Source organism: Mastigoproctus giganteus, chromosome 8, assembly GCF_048544385.1.
Source record: "Mastigoproctus giganteus isolate SK-2022 chromosome 8, ASM4854438v1, whole genome shotgun sequence".
Lineage (NCBI taxonomy): Eukaryota > Metazoa > Arthropoda > Arachnida > Uropygi > Thelyphonidae > Mastigoproctus > Mastigoproctus giganteus.
Genome location: NC_143582.1, coordinates 15,154,614 through 15,172,846, shown reverse-complemented (window position 1 = coordinate 15,172,846; position 18,233 = coordinate 15,154,614). Strand labels below are relative to the sequence as shown.

General features: G+C 36.3%; 1 protein-coding gene across 1 annotated transcript in view; it reads right to left on the bottom strand.

Moving 5' to 3' along the window:
* LOC150081287 (fatty-acid amide hydrolase 2-like) overlaps positions 1-7,649 on the bottom strand; it is a 62,447-nt gene extending 54,798 nt beyond the window's left edge. Inside the window, exon 1 of the mRNA XM_090379072.1 lies at positions 7,239-7,649. Coding sequence (XP_090235198.1) covers positions 7,239-7,424 — 186 coding nt within the window. The 5' untranslated portion in view covers positions 7,425-7,649. The remainder of the gene's footprint in view (positions 1-7,238) is intronic.
* Positions 7,650-18,233: the final 10,584 nt, after the last annotated feature.

Below are 18,233 nucleotides of genomic sequence, written 5' to 3'. Positions count from 1 at the left end.
TGTTTGTGCAAAAAAATATCAAGTGTATTGCTGCATGGTTAGGATTGTCTGGTATTCTGGTAGGTAAATGAACAATCTGTGTGAGGTCATTTAGTAATTGTAAAAGCCTCATCATCTCAACCAGCTGGGTCCTTGTGACTAGAAAATGGAAGCCAGCTGGATTTGTGAACATTAAAATCACCAAGGAAAATTATCTCACTGTTAGGAAAGGTGGACTGGAGAAAGTCAAATTTCAAGGAGAGGAGGTCAAAGAGTTCCATTAGTGGAGTTTGAAGAACAATAGAGGCAACAGATGAATTTGACAGAATGTGGTAGAGAGATTTTAAGCCAGAGAATACCGAAAAGAGGAGATTCCAAATTATTAAGTCTCTGAAAGGGAATATCAGAGCAGACATATGCACACGTACCACATATGCACACGACATATGCACACGAGCAGACATATGAGCAGACATATGCACACGATTCCAAATTATTAAGTCTCTGAAAGGGAATATCAGAGCAGACATATGCACACGTACCACCTTTGAAGTGAAAGAATCAAACAGCAAATAATTCAGACAACTGAGACGAGCAATGATTGAATCAACTGATAACAGAGATTCTGTCAGAAAAAGTACATGAAGTTTGGCAGACTGTAAATGAAAATCATTAAGATTAGAACTGAGACAACATATATTTGTGAAATAAACAAGGAAGTGTTTTGGAGGTTTAGATCTTTTCACAGATAAGTTTGTTATATTAGTTTGATAATTCATGATGTATTCAGTAGTAAGAAAAGATAGGAAGGACATGCTATATGAAGTAATGAAATTTTTGAATGTGGCATACACAAGGCAAGAATATACCCAGCTCCTCGACATAACGTAGCCTCAACCATGCCCCTGGCATACACACTGCTCAGACTCCATCCAGTCACTGTCTTGCAGAGTAGAGGCAGATTATACACTAGCTGATCCGGAAGCCTCCTAGAGAGCTACCAATAGATTTGGTCCAGTGGACTATCTAGCAGCAAGCATGTGAACACAGTTTTAGAGCCCTGTACCCTCAAAATTTAAGGGAAATTAGATCTTGCCATGATGTCCATCATAACTTAAAAAGACATGAATTATACTGTATGACAGTAGAGATGGTATGGGTTGCTTGGCTTTGCTCTGGAGATTAAACATGGGTTCCACAACTTCAAGCCTCCAATAAGCAAAGTGATGGTATTGCACCAGTTCATGAGAGTCATCTACCACCTAGTATTGTGTAGTAACACAGAACAGTGGCATTCCTCCATGTGGGGTGGGTGCCACACCTTGACCCCCTGCTTATGTTGGTTAGCACCTGGGTGGTCACCTCCAGTATGCTAGGTGCCATATATCAGGACTTGCACCTTGAGGTTATAACCAGGGTCACTAACAGTTCCACCATTGTGAAGGTTCACGCAGAGGATTTGGCTGTCACAGACTGACCAGATTTCACTGAAAATTAGGTTTAACTTGACTTTCAGTGTCATTTCATTTTTTTCCCCCCTTTACTCAATAAATGAAAAAAAAAATTAAATGACACTCAAAGTCAAGTGAACCTAATTTGAGTCACCTGAATATCAGTTCAATCAGCGTTTTAGACTCCCAGGTAACAAGCTCAGCTTGGCATAGCATACCTGAGAGAACATCTGTGACAGCCTCAAGGACTTAGCAATGTTGTTATAACCATATAATAAGAATGTTGTTATGTTATGTAATAATGATTAGATTTCATATTCAATTACTGAATATAAAAAATAAATAAATTGCAAATATAAATAATGATAAAAAAATTAAATTCTATTTCAAAAAATGCATAATTAGTGGTATGGAACTATTTTGGCAAGAAATCTACATTTTATCTATTTTAGTCCCTAGCCTAAAAAAATAGGCTAAAATGGATAAAAAATGCTATAGGAGATCAATTTTGGAAGCACTTCATAAACGCAGTAAACAAAACTGTTACTGTTGTCATTAATGCTACCATAACCTATTATCATTTAAATGCAAAGCTCAATGGTTGTCTCATCCTATAGCTGAGTCATGCTGATAGGATTTTTAGTGACTTTCATTCTCAAAGAATTGATGTAATTTTAATTGTTACTGAAAGTTAGCTGTAATTCCTATGAGTGTCAATTTTTGGGATCAATGTACTTTTTGTGGTTATTAAAGGCTTTTATATTATATAATGGGTAAGTTTTGCTTAACTTGAACATGAATATCATTATTATTTATATAGTGTTATCATGAAACAACATATTGCACTGTATGTACTATGTCTGTACAAGTGAATGTTCATGGGCTGCCTGCTTTGCAGATTGTGTGGATGGAATTTGAACCCAGACCTCTCCCATCAAGTGCAAATAGCAAAACCATTAAATATCAAAGACTGAAATTAATGACACTTTCTCCATGTAGGAGTATAAAAGGAATTCCAAAAGAATGCCAACTGATCAAAATTACATTAGAAAGGAACTTAGTTGAAAATTTATTCTTTTTTTTTTTTCTGGAAGTTTCAAATTTTCTTTCCAAATATCATCCGTTGAACATAAAAATAAAGCTAATTAATTAAAAAAATAAATCTAATAAGGTCAGTCAGGAAGAAATACCTCCTATTCTTTTTCAGCATTAGTATTAGAGACATATGATACAAGGGAGCAAGCTTATACAGCATCAGCCAAAAAAAAAACCTTCCCATTTCACCCATCCATTTGCTCCAAAGGTATATCCAAAGATATATCGATGAAGGTATATCAGGCTTAATGTCCAAGTTTGCAGATGATGGAAATGTTGTCAGGGTTGTAATGACACTAAAGACAGTATGTTACTGCAACAGGATCTAGAAACGTTAGGCAGATGGACTGAGAAGTAGATACTGAAGTTTAACATCGACAGATGCAAAGTATTGCATATCGGTAGCAGTAACCCAAGAGAAATGTACTAACTGTGTAGTACTACCCAGGGAGGTGGAGAATGAAAAAGACCTGGGGGGGGGTAATTGTGCAGTCAGATATGAAGTTCTCTGAGCAATGCAGACAGGCTGCCAGAGCAGGTCATGGAGTTATGTCAATGACATATAGGAATTTTGCTAGCAGAGACAAGGAGGTGATTATCCCCTTGTATACTTCGTACACCTTGAATACTGCGTACAGGTCTGGAAGTCTCATTTTAGGAAGGTTGTAGAGTTGCTAGAACAAGTACAGAGAAGGGCAACAAGACTGGTGAGAGGAACAAAGGGGGTGTGCTTATGAAAAAAGGCTTATGTTCTGAAAATTGCAATATCTGGAGACTAGGCACTTGCAAGGTGATCAATCGAGGTGTATAAGGGCCTTGAATGGTTTGAGTAAGCTCAATGTCGATGGAATTCTTCCTCTTGCCCAGATTGATCGCCGGAGGGGACGTAAATTCAAATTGAGGAAAGACAATTGTAGAATAGATGTACGGAAGTTTGCCTTTAGCCAGTGGGTAGTTGATTGCTGGAACAGATTTCCATCTGTTGTTGTGGTAGTTGATAGCTTAAATAAATCTAAAGGCTGAACTAGACAAATATTTGGAGTAACCGGATGGATGAAATGGAAAGGGTTTTTTTGGCTGATGCTGTATAAGCTTGCTTTCTTTCATCATACGCCTCAACTCATGCTAATAAAAATAAATCTAATAAGGTCAGTCAGAAATAAATATCTTCTATTCTTTTTTAGCATTAGCATTAGAAAGGCATATGATGCAAGAAAGCAAGCTTATACAGCATCAGCCAAAAAAAAAAAACTTCCCATTTCACCCATCCATTTGCTCCAAAGGTTTGTCCAGTTCTTCCATGAATTTATTTAAGTTATCAACTTCCACAATGACTGATGGAAGTTTGTTCCAGCAATCAACCACCTGCTGGCTAAGGCAAATTTCTGAACATCAATTCAATAACTGTCTTTCCTCAATTTGAATTTATGCCCCTTCAGGTGCATAATCTGAGCAAGAGGAAGAATCCTATCAGAAATGAGCTTGCTCAAGCCATTCAAGGCCTTATACACCTCAACCATGTCACCACACAGGTGTTTGGTCTCAAGGCAATGCAATTTTCAGAACTTAAGCCTTTCCTGGTAAGAGCAAACCTTTGTTTCCCTCACCAATCTCGTTGCCCTTCTACATCCAAGCTCATTTCAGCAGCTCTACATCCTTCCTAAAATGAGGCCTCAAGGTGTGGCCCAACCACTGCCTTATACAAGGGGATAATCATCTCCTTATCCCTGCTAGAAAAATTCCTGTATATCATTTACAAGACCCTATGAGCTGCTCTGGCAGCCTGTCTGCACTGCTCAGAAAACTTCATATCTGACTGCACAATTACTGAGTGGTCAGGAGTGGGCATGCAGCAGCACACGTTCTTTGAGTAGACTGGGGTTCAAGCCCCTGACTGCTATGATCGATATGGTTGATCTACCACCTGCACTGGACCAGATTATGGTCCATCTCCCTCAACATGAATTGTTGAGAAGGCTTCCATCCTGCAGTGAATTGATAATGGCTGCTGCTTAGCTTATCTTTTTCATTCTCCACTACCTTGAGTGTAGTACTACACAGTTGGTACATTACTCTGGGGTTGCTGCTACCCATATGCAGTACTTTGCATTTGTCAATGTTAAACTTCAGTTGCCACCTCTCAGCCCACTGCTCAACTTTTTTAGATACTGTTGCAGTAGTGTACTGTCATTAACAACCCTGCTAACCTTTGTATTGTCTGCAAATTTGGACATTTAGCCTGATACACCATCAATATCATTGATAAATATAGAAAACAATAATGGGCCCAACACCGAACCCTGGGGGACTCCACTAATAACATTAAGTCCACATAGAGCAGTATTCATTGATTACCACTCTTTCTGTTCTCCCACTCAACCATCCCTTTTTCCATAACAGAAACTTGTCCTCCTTGCTTTTCCTTTAAGTTACTGCCATATGGCAGGGGCATATTCAAGGGTGCATATGCTCCTCCTTAACCCTAAATTTTTTTTAGAATATCTCCTGTGTTCTAAAAAACTCACTGGTTGAAATGCCCCCTCCCCCTTACGATGATACCTGGATTCAGCACTGGCCATATGCAATAATACTTTGGTGTAGCAGTGGAATAGTCACCAACAGTTTTGCAAATTACAATCTCATCCAACAGATGGAAGTGCAATAGCAGCAGTAAATAAAAAATGATGGAATGTATTCTTAAAATGACAATACTTAACTGAAGTCAATTATTGAAGGTCAGAGTCCAATTTGTACACACAAATGATAGAGGCTGACAGTTTGAATAAATTCAAAAGTCAACTGAATACTTACCTTTCTGAGAAGGGAAGCATATAATTTGTGTTTTCTTATCTACTTGGTTGTGGGTTTTTTTTTTTTTTTTTTGGCAGTGCAGCAAAAGCCTGTGGCTTCCTTGCACTATATGGCGAATACTATTATTTCGAAAAATGTATGGAATCATCAAAATCTGAATATGTGTCCAATCCTTTCTGTAGTCCAGATGTGGCTGTCATAATATTATCTCCGGTTGTTCGAAGGGCTGAGAGGACATAATTACAAAGATGCTTGGAACAGAAAGGGAGAATTTTATAGATTGGGAATTCGTGTACTTGTTCGATGTTGGAAGAAACGTCAGAAAAATGGGGTTCCAGTTGAAAAGTAACCACCTTCAATATTGTTAAAGACACCTTCAATATTGTTAAAGATCCCTCTGTGATAATATACTGGTTTCACCGCCTGTCACTCATTTGGAGAGGTCTGGGTTTGGGTACCATTGATGACTGGAGGAATTTCTAAAGGCCCCTTCAATTGAATTTCGGTCCATCTCAAGAGGAGGTGGTAGGCCTCCCATGAGTTATTTTGGATTTTTCAGTCCACACAATGTGCAAATGTACAGCAATAATACACAACAGTGCAATATGGCTTGAGTTGCTGAGGCTTCTAAAACCCAACAGCATTGTTGAAAACACAATTATTATTGTAAACTGCCTGAGGTATAAATTTTCTTTCAGGAGACATTATTTTCTGATTAACCCCTTCATACATTATACTGTTAACAATTTTTTAAAAAATTTTAGTAACTTTAATCACTAATTTCTGGAAAGGAAATCAAGAAGCGCAGTAGTAGGATAAATTTCCTTTTAATTGTAATTGTTTAAATCGACACTGTTTTCAGATTAAATCCTCTACCATTATGTGGAAAACATCAGCCAGCATCTAATTTCAAATTTTGTGCCCATGTCATATCACACAAAACCCATATGAGAAGCATTTGAACACTTGCTTTACAGTTTAAACGTTAGGCTTTCCTCATTTTAATCCCACATACCTTAATAAACAAATAATAAAAATGAAGTTTGATGAAATCTGCTACAAGGCATTTAAAGCTGATAGCCGAGTTATTAAAATAAAAGGGACAGCCAGAGCCTCATGCCAGGAGTTAATACAACGCTAATTTTATTTTATGGCGTGATTTTACTACTTAAAATTTTGATTATTAAAGAGATTATTTTTAAAAAATCTCTCCGAATTCTAGTTAAGTTCACACGATTTTATATCTTAAAATTAACGAACTGCATATTACAATACTGAAAAAAAGTAAGAGTTTCTATGTATGTATGCCAAACATATTGTAACTAGAATACCAAAGCCTGCTAAACATTTTCGTTCTGTCTATAGCAGTACGTTGTCAGGAAACTGTCGTTGCTGTAACTTAAAATCCTTGAAGAGTTACGCCCCAGTCACATTTAAAATTTCATAATAAATAGCCATGAACGTCGCCAAATATTTTAATGGAGTGGGACACTTGCGTTCTGAAAGCCAGTATTCATCTGTTCGACACACTACTAAAAGTCATAAAATAACTTAAAATGTAACTGCTTGATTTTTATCCTAAAATCAGCAGCTGTATGATGACAATCATCGGCATTGAGCGAGGAGAAAAGGTAAAAGTCCAAATAAAATTTTAATTTTACTTGGGATGGGATCCTACTGTAAAACTGAGAGGAAATGCAGTTATTTATTATTTTTTTTTTTTCGTAATCCTTTTGACTAGCTTAACAATTTTTCTAACTTTAATTGTATCCAATTTAAAAAAAAATTCACTTTTCCTATTATTAAAATATAACTATCGGACTGACATCACTAAAGGGAAACCAGTCTTACGCATTTCATCATCAATCTACATACCACTGATCAAACTGTTTTGACACCTACTTTTTTCGATCTGATTTTCTCTGCTAAGCTTGTTGCACTTTCCAGAAGTAGAGAATTTTTAATTGGCGGAAGCTTTTCTGACTTTCCATGATAAATAATTCCAAAAACACAATTAAGAATTCTGATGCTTATAAACTGAAAAACAGCTAAACAACGGTAAGCGACAAGGAGTAACAGGTTGGCCATCGCAAAGGAGAGATGTAGCAGAAGACAAAAGTGAAGTAGTTGTACAAAATTCGTCACAACTTAGCACCATACTACACACATAATTCACCAACTTTTAAAAACAATGATAATGTGTGAATTTAAATTATTCAATTAAAGATACACCTTTACACTTTACAAAAGAACGACAATGCACGCGACTTAGGTCACACCTACACGATCCTGAAACGATATCCCATGCGTATCAGTCACAGTCATTCAGTGACTTTTCCTATCACTCCGTTCTACAGTTTGCATTTGGCGCCCTCGAGTGGCTGTTATTAACCCACTTTCATCATCAGCTGTCAGACTTGTTTCCCGGATGAAAAAACATTCTCAAGGTTCGTGTTCAACAAGGACAAGTCTTCTAAGAAGTATGTTGCTGCAGATCGCATGATAACTTGAACCCAAATTCGCTCCGTAAGAGAAGGGAGAATGTTCAGATTAAAATCTGAGCTTTATTAGTTTCATTTTAATTTTGAAAATAACTTCGTTAATAAACAAAGAATAAAAGCGATTGCGTAATGCTTCATTTTACTAGGGAATTAAGATGGAAAATTAAACAGAACTATTTGACAAATGGTGCGTGATGGATAACCATTTAGTTACAGTATTTCCATTTGCCATAATTTTCAGGGCTTTTTATATGTATATTTAATAAGTGGTGCAAATGATTGTTGATATATGTTTCATATAAAAAACAAAACTATTGGTTAGAAGGCTGATGAGAGGAAAGAGAAAGCTGAACTCATTAATTCATGCTCATTTTCATAAATTCGTTTTGAAAACTGTATATTCTCATACTAAAATATCAAAAAGAACAATTAAAACTTAGTGATAGAAGATTAACTTTTATTTTACTATTTTTTATCATCAAATATATAATACAGAATTCAAATTGGGTAGATAATATACAATTATATACTGAGTGGAGGATTTATTAAATATATTTTAATAGATTATTAACAGAGCCGGCCATGTTAATCTATTAATGGGGGCGGCTCGTTGGTAGGCACTACCGAATTGCAATACCCCCAGTTTTTAAATCTAAATATACAGTCAACGGAGTTATATGAAATTTTGTAAAGAACAATGCAACACAATGAATATTTTTATTAACAGGTCCCGCATATAGTGTACTCATCCTCTATTTCCAATAATCAAAAATAAATAAATACATAAATAAATAATTGCATTATTTAATACAAGTATTAAATAGAGCCCGGGCCATCCAGGCCCAACCATACATAGCCTAAAGCCTTTGGTTCATGGGAAAACAACTATTTCCAATAATAAACAAATAAAAACATGAAATCGTTTCTAACTTTGAAGTTTAACAGTAGGCGTAACTGTGCGCTAGACAGTTCCACATTTTGCTCCCAGTGATTGAGTCAATGCCTGGTCGGTGGGTTGCCGATACGCCTTTTTTTAGAGGATTTTTGAAAATTCCGATGACTACTTCAGAGCCCGAACGCTGCCATTCAACATTAAAAAGAATAAAAACATTTTTAAGGAGCACTATGAACCAGGAAAGGCTAAATGCTCTCAAGCAATGCTTTTAAAAGAGAAAAGCTTGGTCAACAGTGCACCAAACTTGAATGAAAAAGTTATTAATATATTTTCAACAAATAAAAACTGAAAAATGGATTTTATTTTTAAATAAAGTTTCAGGATTACCCAAGTCTGTTAATGGTAAGTGTCCAGTTAATGTTTTGTAGTATTTTTAACTTGCTTATTATTATTACTATCAATGTCTACATGTCTTATAACCAAGGCAATTTAATGTAACTTTAAGAATCAGCACCTCCATATATCAGAGTTATGAGCCACCACTGCTATCTAATAAAGTGGCCGCTCAGTATACAGTGAGTGTGTCTGGTGTGTATCAAGATTGGTTCCAGAACTAAATAACATCCAGTCAATGGCGATCCGGTGGCAGAGAACAGCTTGTTGATCAAGAGAAGTCAATGGAGTTTGACAGGAATTGTTACAGAATGGCTACAGTCAGTAAAATAATAACCCAGTACAACAGTGATACCTAAAGAGGCATTTTAGAAAGCATAATTTGTCATACCTTTTCAAGTATGGGATATCGCAGTCGACGATTGAAAGTGGTTCCACTCCTGTCAGCAAAAAAAAGATATGGTTATGATGAATTTAAGAACACCAATACTGGACAGTGGAAGATTGTTAAAAGACTTCATGGTCTTATGAATCTCAGTACCTGCTGTTTCACGCTGATGAAAGGACCCGAATATGTTAAAAACAGTAAGAGTCCATGGACCGATCTTGCCAGGTGTCAACAATGCAGGCTGGTAGTTGCGGTGTAATGGTTGGAGAGTGTTGCGCTGGTGCATCTTGGGTCCCTTGATACTAGTGAAGTAATTTTTTGGATGTCACTGGTGATCTAGAAATTTTCCTGACACAGTGCATCCCTTCTTCGCTGTAGTGTATCCACCTGAAAGTGGATTCTTCCAGAATGCATAATGTGCCATGCATGTCACAAGGCCAGAAATGTACAGAACTGGTTCCAGGAAAAAGAGAGTGAGTTCCACGTAGTGCCGTGGAATTCACGTTATCAGATTTAAATTCAAATGAGTACCTGTGGAATGAGCTCTTCAGAGTAAAGTTGTCCAACCATCTAATTTGCAACAACTGCAAGAAGCAGTTAAGTCAACATGGACCAACATTCTTATGGCACACTTTAAACACCTCATTGAGATCTGAATGCTGTTGAGTAGGTGCACCTAATAAAGTGGTCACTCAGTGTATTAAATATAATTGAAGTGAGTTAAATATAACAGAACTGAGGTCACTCAGTCTATTAAATATAACTGAACTGAAACGAGTTAGCAACACTGCCTATAAAGCTGTGGAAGGGAAGGAAATAAAAATAAATACAGTACTGTATTTAAAAAAAAAAAAAAAAAAAGAGGCTCACACAACTAGATGTAATAGATTTGGGAAGACAGAACGGTCACTTGCCTGTACAAAAAGTCACGGAATCTCGTGTTTTTTGATAATTTTAATTTCTTAGAAGAAATTAAAATTATTCATCTACAAACCATGTCAGCGGCCATACATCAAAACAAATCTTACCAAATTTATTTGGCCTTTCTCCAGCACTCAGACTAAGTAGTCATTTATGAAAGATTTATTTTGAAGAAGCAAAATTACTGGGGAAGCTGCGTTAGATTACTAACAGTTTTTTTTTTTTTTTTTAATAGATATTTTGCTTCTGAAAGCCTTTGCAGGAATCGACCTCAGTTGGGAATCAAGGCGCATAATTCAAATTTACGAATCGTTATTGGTGAGCGTCAAATATCATCGGGAAAGAAATCTTTCCCGATGATATTTGGCGCTATGATGAGTAAGGTGTAAGTCAATTGTAGCTTGATGATTTCTTCAAGACCACTTCATCAACTGGACCTATTTGACCAGAACCCTCTACCAGAACGGAATTATCACCTCTCCCTCTATATGACAATTGTTTATGACTCTGAAAATTATAATTCTTTCAATTAAGTTAATATTGAATATTATGTATCTTTTTTAACTTTTTTTTGTATGTTTTTTATTCAATGGAGTTTAATAATTTTAAAGTATATTTTCCCCTCTAAAATCGATTTAAATGAAAAACCTGATGTTAATATTGAAAACAACTTTGTGTGAAAAAAAAAAAAAAGTGGTGGAAACACTCCCTATTAGTTACATTGTATAGTTCTTGACGTGTTTAATTAAAATAAAGTTTGGTTCCTGTCGTAAATTTATTTTTATATTTTACAGATGTTTTAGTGGCGTGTATAAATTACTCAATGTACATTATAATATTTTATTCATACTTATACATTATTAATAATAATATTTTTGTTGATCCTGTAAATTATAAGTTCATTATTAATATATGCTTTTAAAATACATTCGATTTAACTTAGTCCGTTAAATCGAGGGCCTACTGTAATTATTTTAGCACACTTAGTTAAAATTCCCTCATCACCAGCTGCCACAGTGCCATGACACGGCTATTACTTATGATGAGTAAGCGTCATCTGCCAACTTTTTTTTTTTTTTTTTTTTTTTAATGTCTACCAGCAGACGACGCGGAAAGCAGTAGTTAAACAACGGATGCTGTAACTTGTTTAGGTTTCCGCCTCACGTTATGTAAGGAAACATGCCCACGAATTATATTTACATGCTAATATCTAACATCATAGTAAGAACTACGAGAATTAAATGCTTCCTTAAGAACTGACCTGTGCATTTTATTTTAATTTTTTATGTGAAATAAGTTAATAAACTCTTCGCATTCTAAGAAAATCGTTGCCTCTATTATTTTACCTTAGTGCTTATGTGGCTTCAGGAATGCTGAAAATTTGAATTTGGCAAGGTCATTCAAATTTATTATTTTATTTTAATATATATTTTATTTAATTTATATTATGTTATTAATATTTATTATATTATTTTATTTATGTATATTTAATAAATAAAAATTATATATAGGCTAGCGGTTATTCTGCCAGTTTTCTGCTAAATTTAAGGTATATTAAAGTAATTAAGCCAATTTGATTATATATTCACAGTAAATTCTCAGTATATTTTTGAACATAGTAAAACTGGCAAATGGCAAACAGAAACAGATAGCCTCAGCTAATTATTGATGGGATATATATTGAGTGCAGCTAGCCCTTGTCCATATAACTAGCTATCTATATTATCATTTTAATTTTACTATTTCATTTTATTTTTATTTTACTTTATGTATTTATTTATAGGGTACAACAAAGAAGCCCAACATAGGAGTCAAAATTACCAACACAGAAGTCCAAATTACCTAAATTTGGCCCTTTGAACTAATGAATATAGTTTTCACTCCTAATACTTTTATGCTAAATTCTTCAGTTTATCTAATTGGTATTATAATTAACTAAAAAATTGTTTATATATATATATATATATATATATATATATATACATATTGTGAATTATTACTATTAGTTATAATTCACTGCAAGAATTTTGGCTGATGCTGTCGAGGCAGTGTTAGGTGGGTCGGAAAACTGCTAGTTGGGGGGGGGATACAAGGACTAATAGATTAACAGTAGCCACTGGCAGAGGTGGAAGTGATTCTTGCACTGCTTCTATTCAAATGAGCAGAAGTCTGAAAAACAAGATGCAGGATATTTCAGAGACTGCTGGTAGTCATTGCATTACAAGTAAACACATGGGTTGTGTTAGGGTAGCTAAGAATAGAAACAGGTGCATGTATACCTGCGTGTACACCAATGCTAGGAGTTTGGTAAATAAATTTGATGAATTTGAGGTATTGCTCAAAACATCAAAGGCAGATATTGTTGGGATATCAGAGACGTGGTGTCACACAGATATAAGTAATGCGGAACTGGAATTTGGGGAATACAATGTATATAGAAAGGATAGACAGGACAGGAGGGGAGGAGGGGTTATGCTATTAATTAAGAAACACATAAAGTCAAAGGAAGTGAAGCCAGTTGACATCGATGGACAGGGCAGTGTCGAGTCAGTTTGGTGTGACATAAGCATAGGGAAATCAAAATTGAGAGTAGGAGTGTGCTATAGGCCTAATGACTCTGATGAGTATAATAATATATTGTACAGGGAAATAGAGTGGGCCAGTAAATCAGAGAGTCTTATAATGGGGGATTTTAATTTCCCAGATATTGACTGGAATTTGTCGGTTGGTCACTCGCACACTAGCAAGGCTTTTGTGGATTTATTGGATGATTGTTTTCTACATCAGCATGTTCGTGAGGCAACAAGAGGGAGCAATACTCTTGATCTGATTATCAGTAGTGATTCTTCATGCATTAAGAACCTGCAGATAAATGAACCACTAGGTGGCAGTGATCACAGTGTGTTGAAGTGGGATTTACTCAAGGAGGTAACTACCATCAGAGGTAAAGGGAAGGGTTTTTGTTTTCGTAAAGGCGACTATGATGGTCTGAGACAGTATTTAAATTCTATACAGTGGGACCAACTGATGATGTTACCAACAGCAAACTCAAAATGGGAAGCATTCAAGGAACTAATCTTGGTGGCTACCAGGCTTTACATACCAACTAAGAAATATTGTTCAAGGTTTAGGCCTAAATGGTTGTCAGATGGACTAATGAGACATGTGGCAGAGAAGAAAAATGCATGGGATACATACAAATTAATGGGTGACATGGAAGCCTATGATAGATATAAGTTGGTCTGTAACCAAGTCACAAAGGAGATTAGGCAGGCAAAGGCAGACTACGAAAAATCCTTGGCAAAGGATGCAAAGAAAAACAGAAAGGAGTTCTTTACATACTTGAACTCGAGAAGGAAAGGGATGAATCAGATTGGTCCACTGGATATTGATGGTTCAACAGTTGAGGATCCTGCTCAGGTGGCTAACAATCTAAACGAGTATTTTGCATCTACATTCACGCATGAGGAGTTATTCAGGAAGGAGAATGATGTAGGTAAAGTAAACATTGGCAGTGAGCTGGATGATTTTGTAATAACTGAGAGGAAAGTGGAGGAGAGATTGTTGAGGATAAACATAAAAAAGGCACCTGGGGTGGATGGGATCTATCCAGTTATATTAAAGGAGGCAGCAAAGGAAGTATGCAAACCCCTAGCCATAATTATGAGAGCTTCTTTGGACTCAGGGGAGGTACCCATAGACTGGAGATGTGCAAATGTAACCCCAATTCACAAAGGAGGATCAAAGGCTGACACAAGTAATTATAGACCTGTTAGTTTAACTTCTGTTCCAGGTAAATTAATGGAGGCACTGGTTAAAGAAGCACTGCAGGATCATCTAGACAAGAATTCAGTTATAGCTCAGACGCAGCATGGTTTTGTTAAGGGCAGGTCTTGCTTGACCAATTTGATTGGATACTATGATGTAGTCACAAAAGAACTGGATGCAGGGAATAACTTTGATATTATATATTTGGATCTTAGAAAGGCTTTTGATACTGTTGCACATGGAAGACTGCTGCACAAATTGGAGCAGTGTGGCATTGGAGGCAAATTGCTGCTATGGATAAGGGGATGGTTGAGTGGCAGAAGACAGAGAGTGGTAATCAATGGACACTGCTCAACGTGGACTAATGTTATTAGTGGAGTTCCTCAAGGTTCAGTGTTGGGTCCATTGTTGTTTTCGGTGTTTATGAATGATATTGATGATGGGATATCAAGTTTAATGTCTAAGTTTGCAGATGATACAAAGGTTGGCAGGGTCGTTAAGGAACCTACTGACGCTATGCTGCTGCAACAGGATCTGGAAAGGTTGAACAGATGGGCTGAGAGGTGGCAAATGAAGTTTAACATTGACAAGTGTAAAGTACTACATATGGGTAACAGTAACCCCAGAGCAATGTATCAACTCTGCGGTACTACACTGACAGTGGTGGAGAATGAAAAGGACCTGGGGGTAATTGTGCAGGCAGATATGAAGTTCTCTGAGCAGTGCAGACGAGCTGCAAGAGTAGCTCATGGTGTCTTGTCAATGATATACAGGAATTTTTCTAGCAGGGATAAGGAGGTGATTATTCCCTTGTATAAGGCAATGGTTAGGCCACATCTTGAGTACTGTATACAGGTCTGGAGGCCTCATTTCAAGAGAGATGTAGAGCTGCTGGAACGGGTACAGAGAAGGGCAACAAGATTAGTAAATGGAACAAAGGGTTGCTCTTACGAAGAAAGGCTTAAGTTTTGCAAATTACAGAGTCTGGAGACTAGGCACCAGCGAGGTGATCTGATAGAGGTGTATAAGGCTTTGAATGATTTTAGCATGCTCAATGCCAATGGGATTCTTCATCTTTCTCAGAATAATCACCTCAGAGGGCATAAATTCAAATTGAGGAAGGACGGATGTCGGATAGATGTGCGGAAATTTGCCTTTGGCCAGCGGGTGGTTGGTTGGTGGAACCGACTTCCATCACTTGTTGTTGAAGTTGATAGCCTAAACAAATTTAAAGCTCAACTGGACAGGTATTTCGAACGAACGGAGGGGTGAAATCGGAGAGGGTTTTTTTTTTTTTTTTTTTGGCTGATGCTGAATAAGCTTGCTTTCTTGCATCATATGCCTCTACTAATGCTAATGCTAGTTTCATATGTGTATTATTACGTATTTATGTTCTTTCAGCTATTTCTAAAAGAATAGCTGTGAGTATAAGGACAAACATAAGTAATAATACACATATAAAACTATTAATTGCGGAAAAAAAAGTATATAAATAAATAAATAAATTTTCTGTTCATACGCTGGGACGACTGCAGAAGTCCATAGGATAGACAGAATACAAGAAACAACACCCTATTTATTTAGCAGTTGACGGGGTTGAACCCCAGTCACTCAAAGCGCGTGTATTTTTTATTTATGCACGCTTGTGATGACCACTCGGCTACAGTGGCCTTTCCTATGAGTTTTAAAACATCATCTAGTCCAACAGTCTCTGTCTCAAAAGCGAATGATAACATTTATTGTTAACATCTGCATATTTTTGTCCATTGAAAAATATAGCAATAAGTGTTTATTAACAACTTCTAAAAGTCCGATTATGAAAGTAGATATAAAACCGCACCATCTCATCATGAAGTAATGGTTTGTCAAGAAATTGCATTTTGGTTTTCTTCAGCCTGCACGTTCATTATCTTTATTACCTTTGTAATATGTTTATAAGTACACTCATGCGTATTAAGAGCATCATGAAAATAAGAATGGCCTTTGTAGGATCATAAAAAATTCAGTCTAGCCCTTCGATGATATTCAAGTTGGGCAATACACAGGTGTGTCTCAACATTACGGAAGTACACTGCATTTTCCTAAGACTGAAGTCTGTTCAAATTACGATATCATGGATTGGATGGACTTCAGGGATTAATTTCAGCAAGTACATGTTTTTCTTTATTCTTTGTTCCAGGCCACGATGTGCGGGGTCTGGTGGTCAATATTTGCAAATATCTTTAATAGAAATAAATAAAATAATAATAGTGGCATTATTATAGGAATAAGGACATTAGGTATAACTTAATAATATTATAACCACTATATTTTCAAAGCAGAAAAATATTATTGTTTTAGTATTATAAGTATAATATATTGGAGCTTTAAAATATACTGTTTACGTTTATAATAATAATTTATAATAGTTTGTAATTATAGGATGAATATCAAATAATGAAGTATTTTAGTAGATGTGCAATTATTCAAAATCCATTGTGCAAGAACTCAGTCCTGTGATGGCATGAAAGTAAAAGCACAGTATATAAGAGGTGTGACAATAAAGTTCTCGGACTGGCGCTGTTGCTGTCATGTTCGATGAGTTTGAAAATAAACGAAAGTGGCATGTTGTAGTGCAAACTTCCTCCAGTAGATGGTATATAGATTACCCAGTAGACTGAGAGGTTGCAAGTAACAACCAGTTTAGTTAGTAGCGTTAATTAACGTTCCGCGTCATGATTTTCTAATGGAACAAAGAAAGAATGTCAAATTTTGTTTTAAACTGGGAAAATCTGTAACAGAAACGCATGAAATGTTAAAATGTTTATGGTTATGAAACGTTAAGTCGTACCAGTGTGTTTGAATATGGGATTTATGGAAATTTAGGGTTGTTTCCTACCTCTTTACCATTGAAACAACTGATTAAGCTTTCCTTTCACGGAGTCTGTGAGTTCCAAATAAAAATGAAATATTCAAGTGATTCCACGCCATGTCAGGAAGGGTGAAATACGCGACATCCCGAATGACATGTCACCATCGATCGTGTGAACCATTTCAGCCATTTTTTTTTTTTTTTTTTTCACTATGATTTCCTTTCAGTACATATATTGATACAAATGATTGATTTAAACAATCACTGGACTAATAAATTTTTAAAAAATACGACTTTTATTTCTACGCGTGTTTTATAAACTGGAAATGGTTCTGGCCAGTGCTTTTTCTTTGAAAGCCAATAAATGACAGTCAATTTCAGATGGCCTTGATTAAGCTCGTGTTCCGCACTGCACATTTATTTGTCTTACTCTTGTTTACATGTTTTTGGCCCGAAACAAAGGAAGGTAAGTAGCATTGCACTTAACTTCCTTTGTTTACATCAACGTAAAATAAGGAATAAAAAGGGTGGAATGTCGAATAATTACAATACTGTATTCTGGATGAGATGTCGAATTATGTTTGCATATACATTATGTGCTAGAGTCCAAAAAAATTGAAAAGCACTGGTACAGTGGGTTCAAATTATTATTATATTAGGGTCACCCGTAATTCATTACATAAACCCGTATTTTGTGTCTGTAAATTGCGTGTGTTCTTTGGTCGATTTGCCTGTTTTGCTCGACAAAAAACCCCAGTTTCTGGGAGAAAAAAAACCTTACTATCTACGCCTGTGACCGACTAACTCAGCCACGAAGTGAAAAAAAGCCCATTAAAGTTCCTCGCCTCATCGACGGAATTCGAGCCCGGACTTTTTCCACCCATTGTGGGGAGGACGGTGGCGATACCACTGCACTGTGCTACCCGTGCAGACGAAATGGTTCCATAGTGCCGACACATTATACGAAATCGCTTAATGTGTCGGCAAAGCACTTTTGCCTGCGACTGCCCAGCTTCAAGTAGTCCAACGGCCCACCATCTGAAAGAATCATCAAAATAACTATGACTTGCCATACTGAGTACCGGCGATGTGGCTGTGCCACTGAGCAAGCCAAAAAACAGAAATGAACTAATGTGGGCGCAACCCGTGTTTTTATAAGCATGAATAATTTGCATAATGT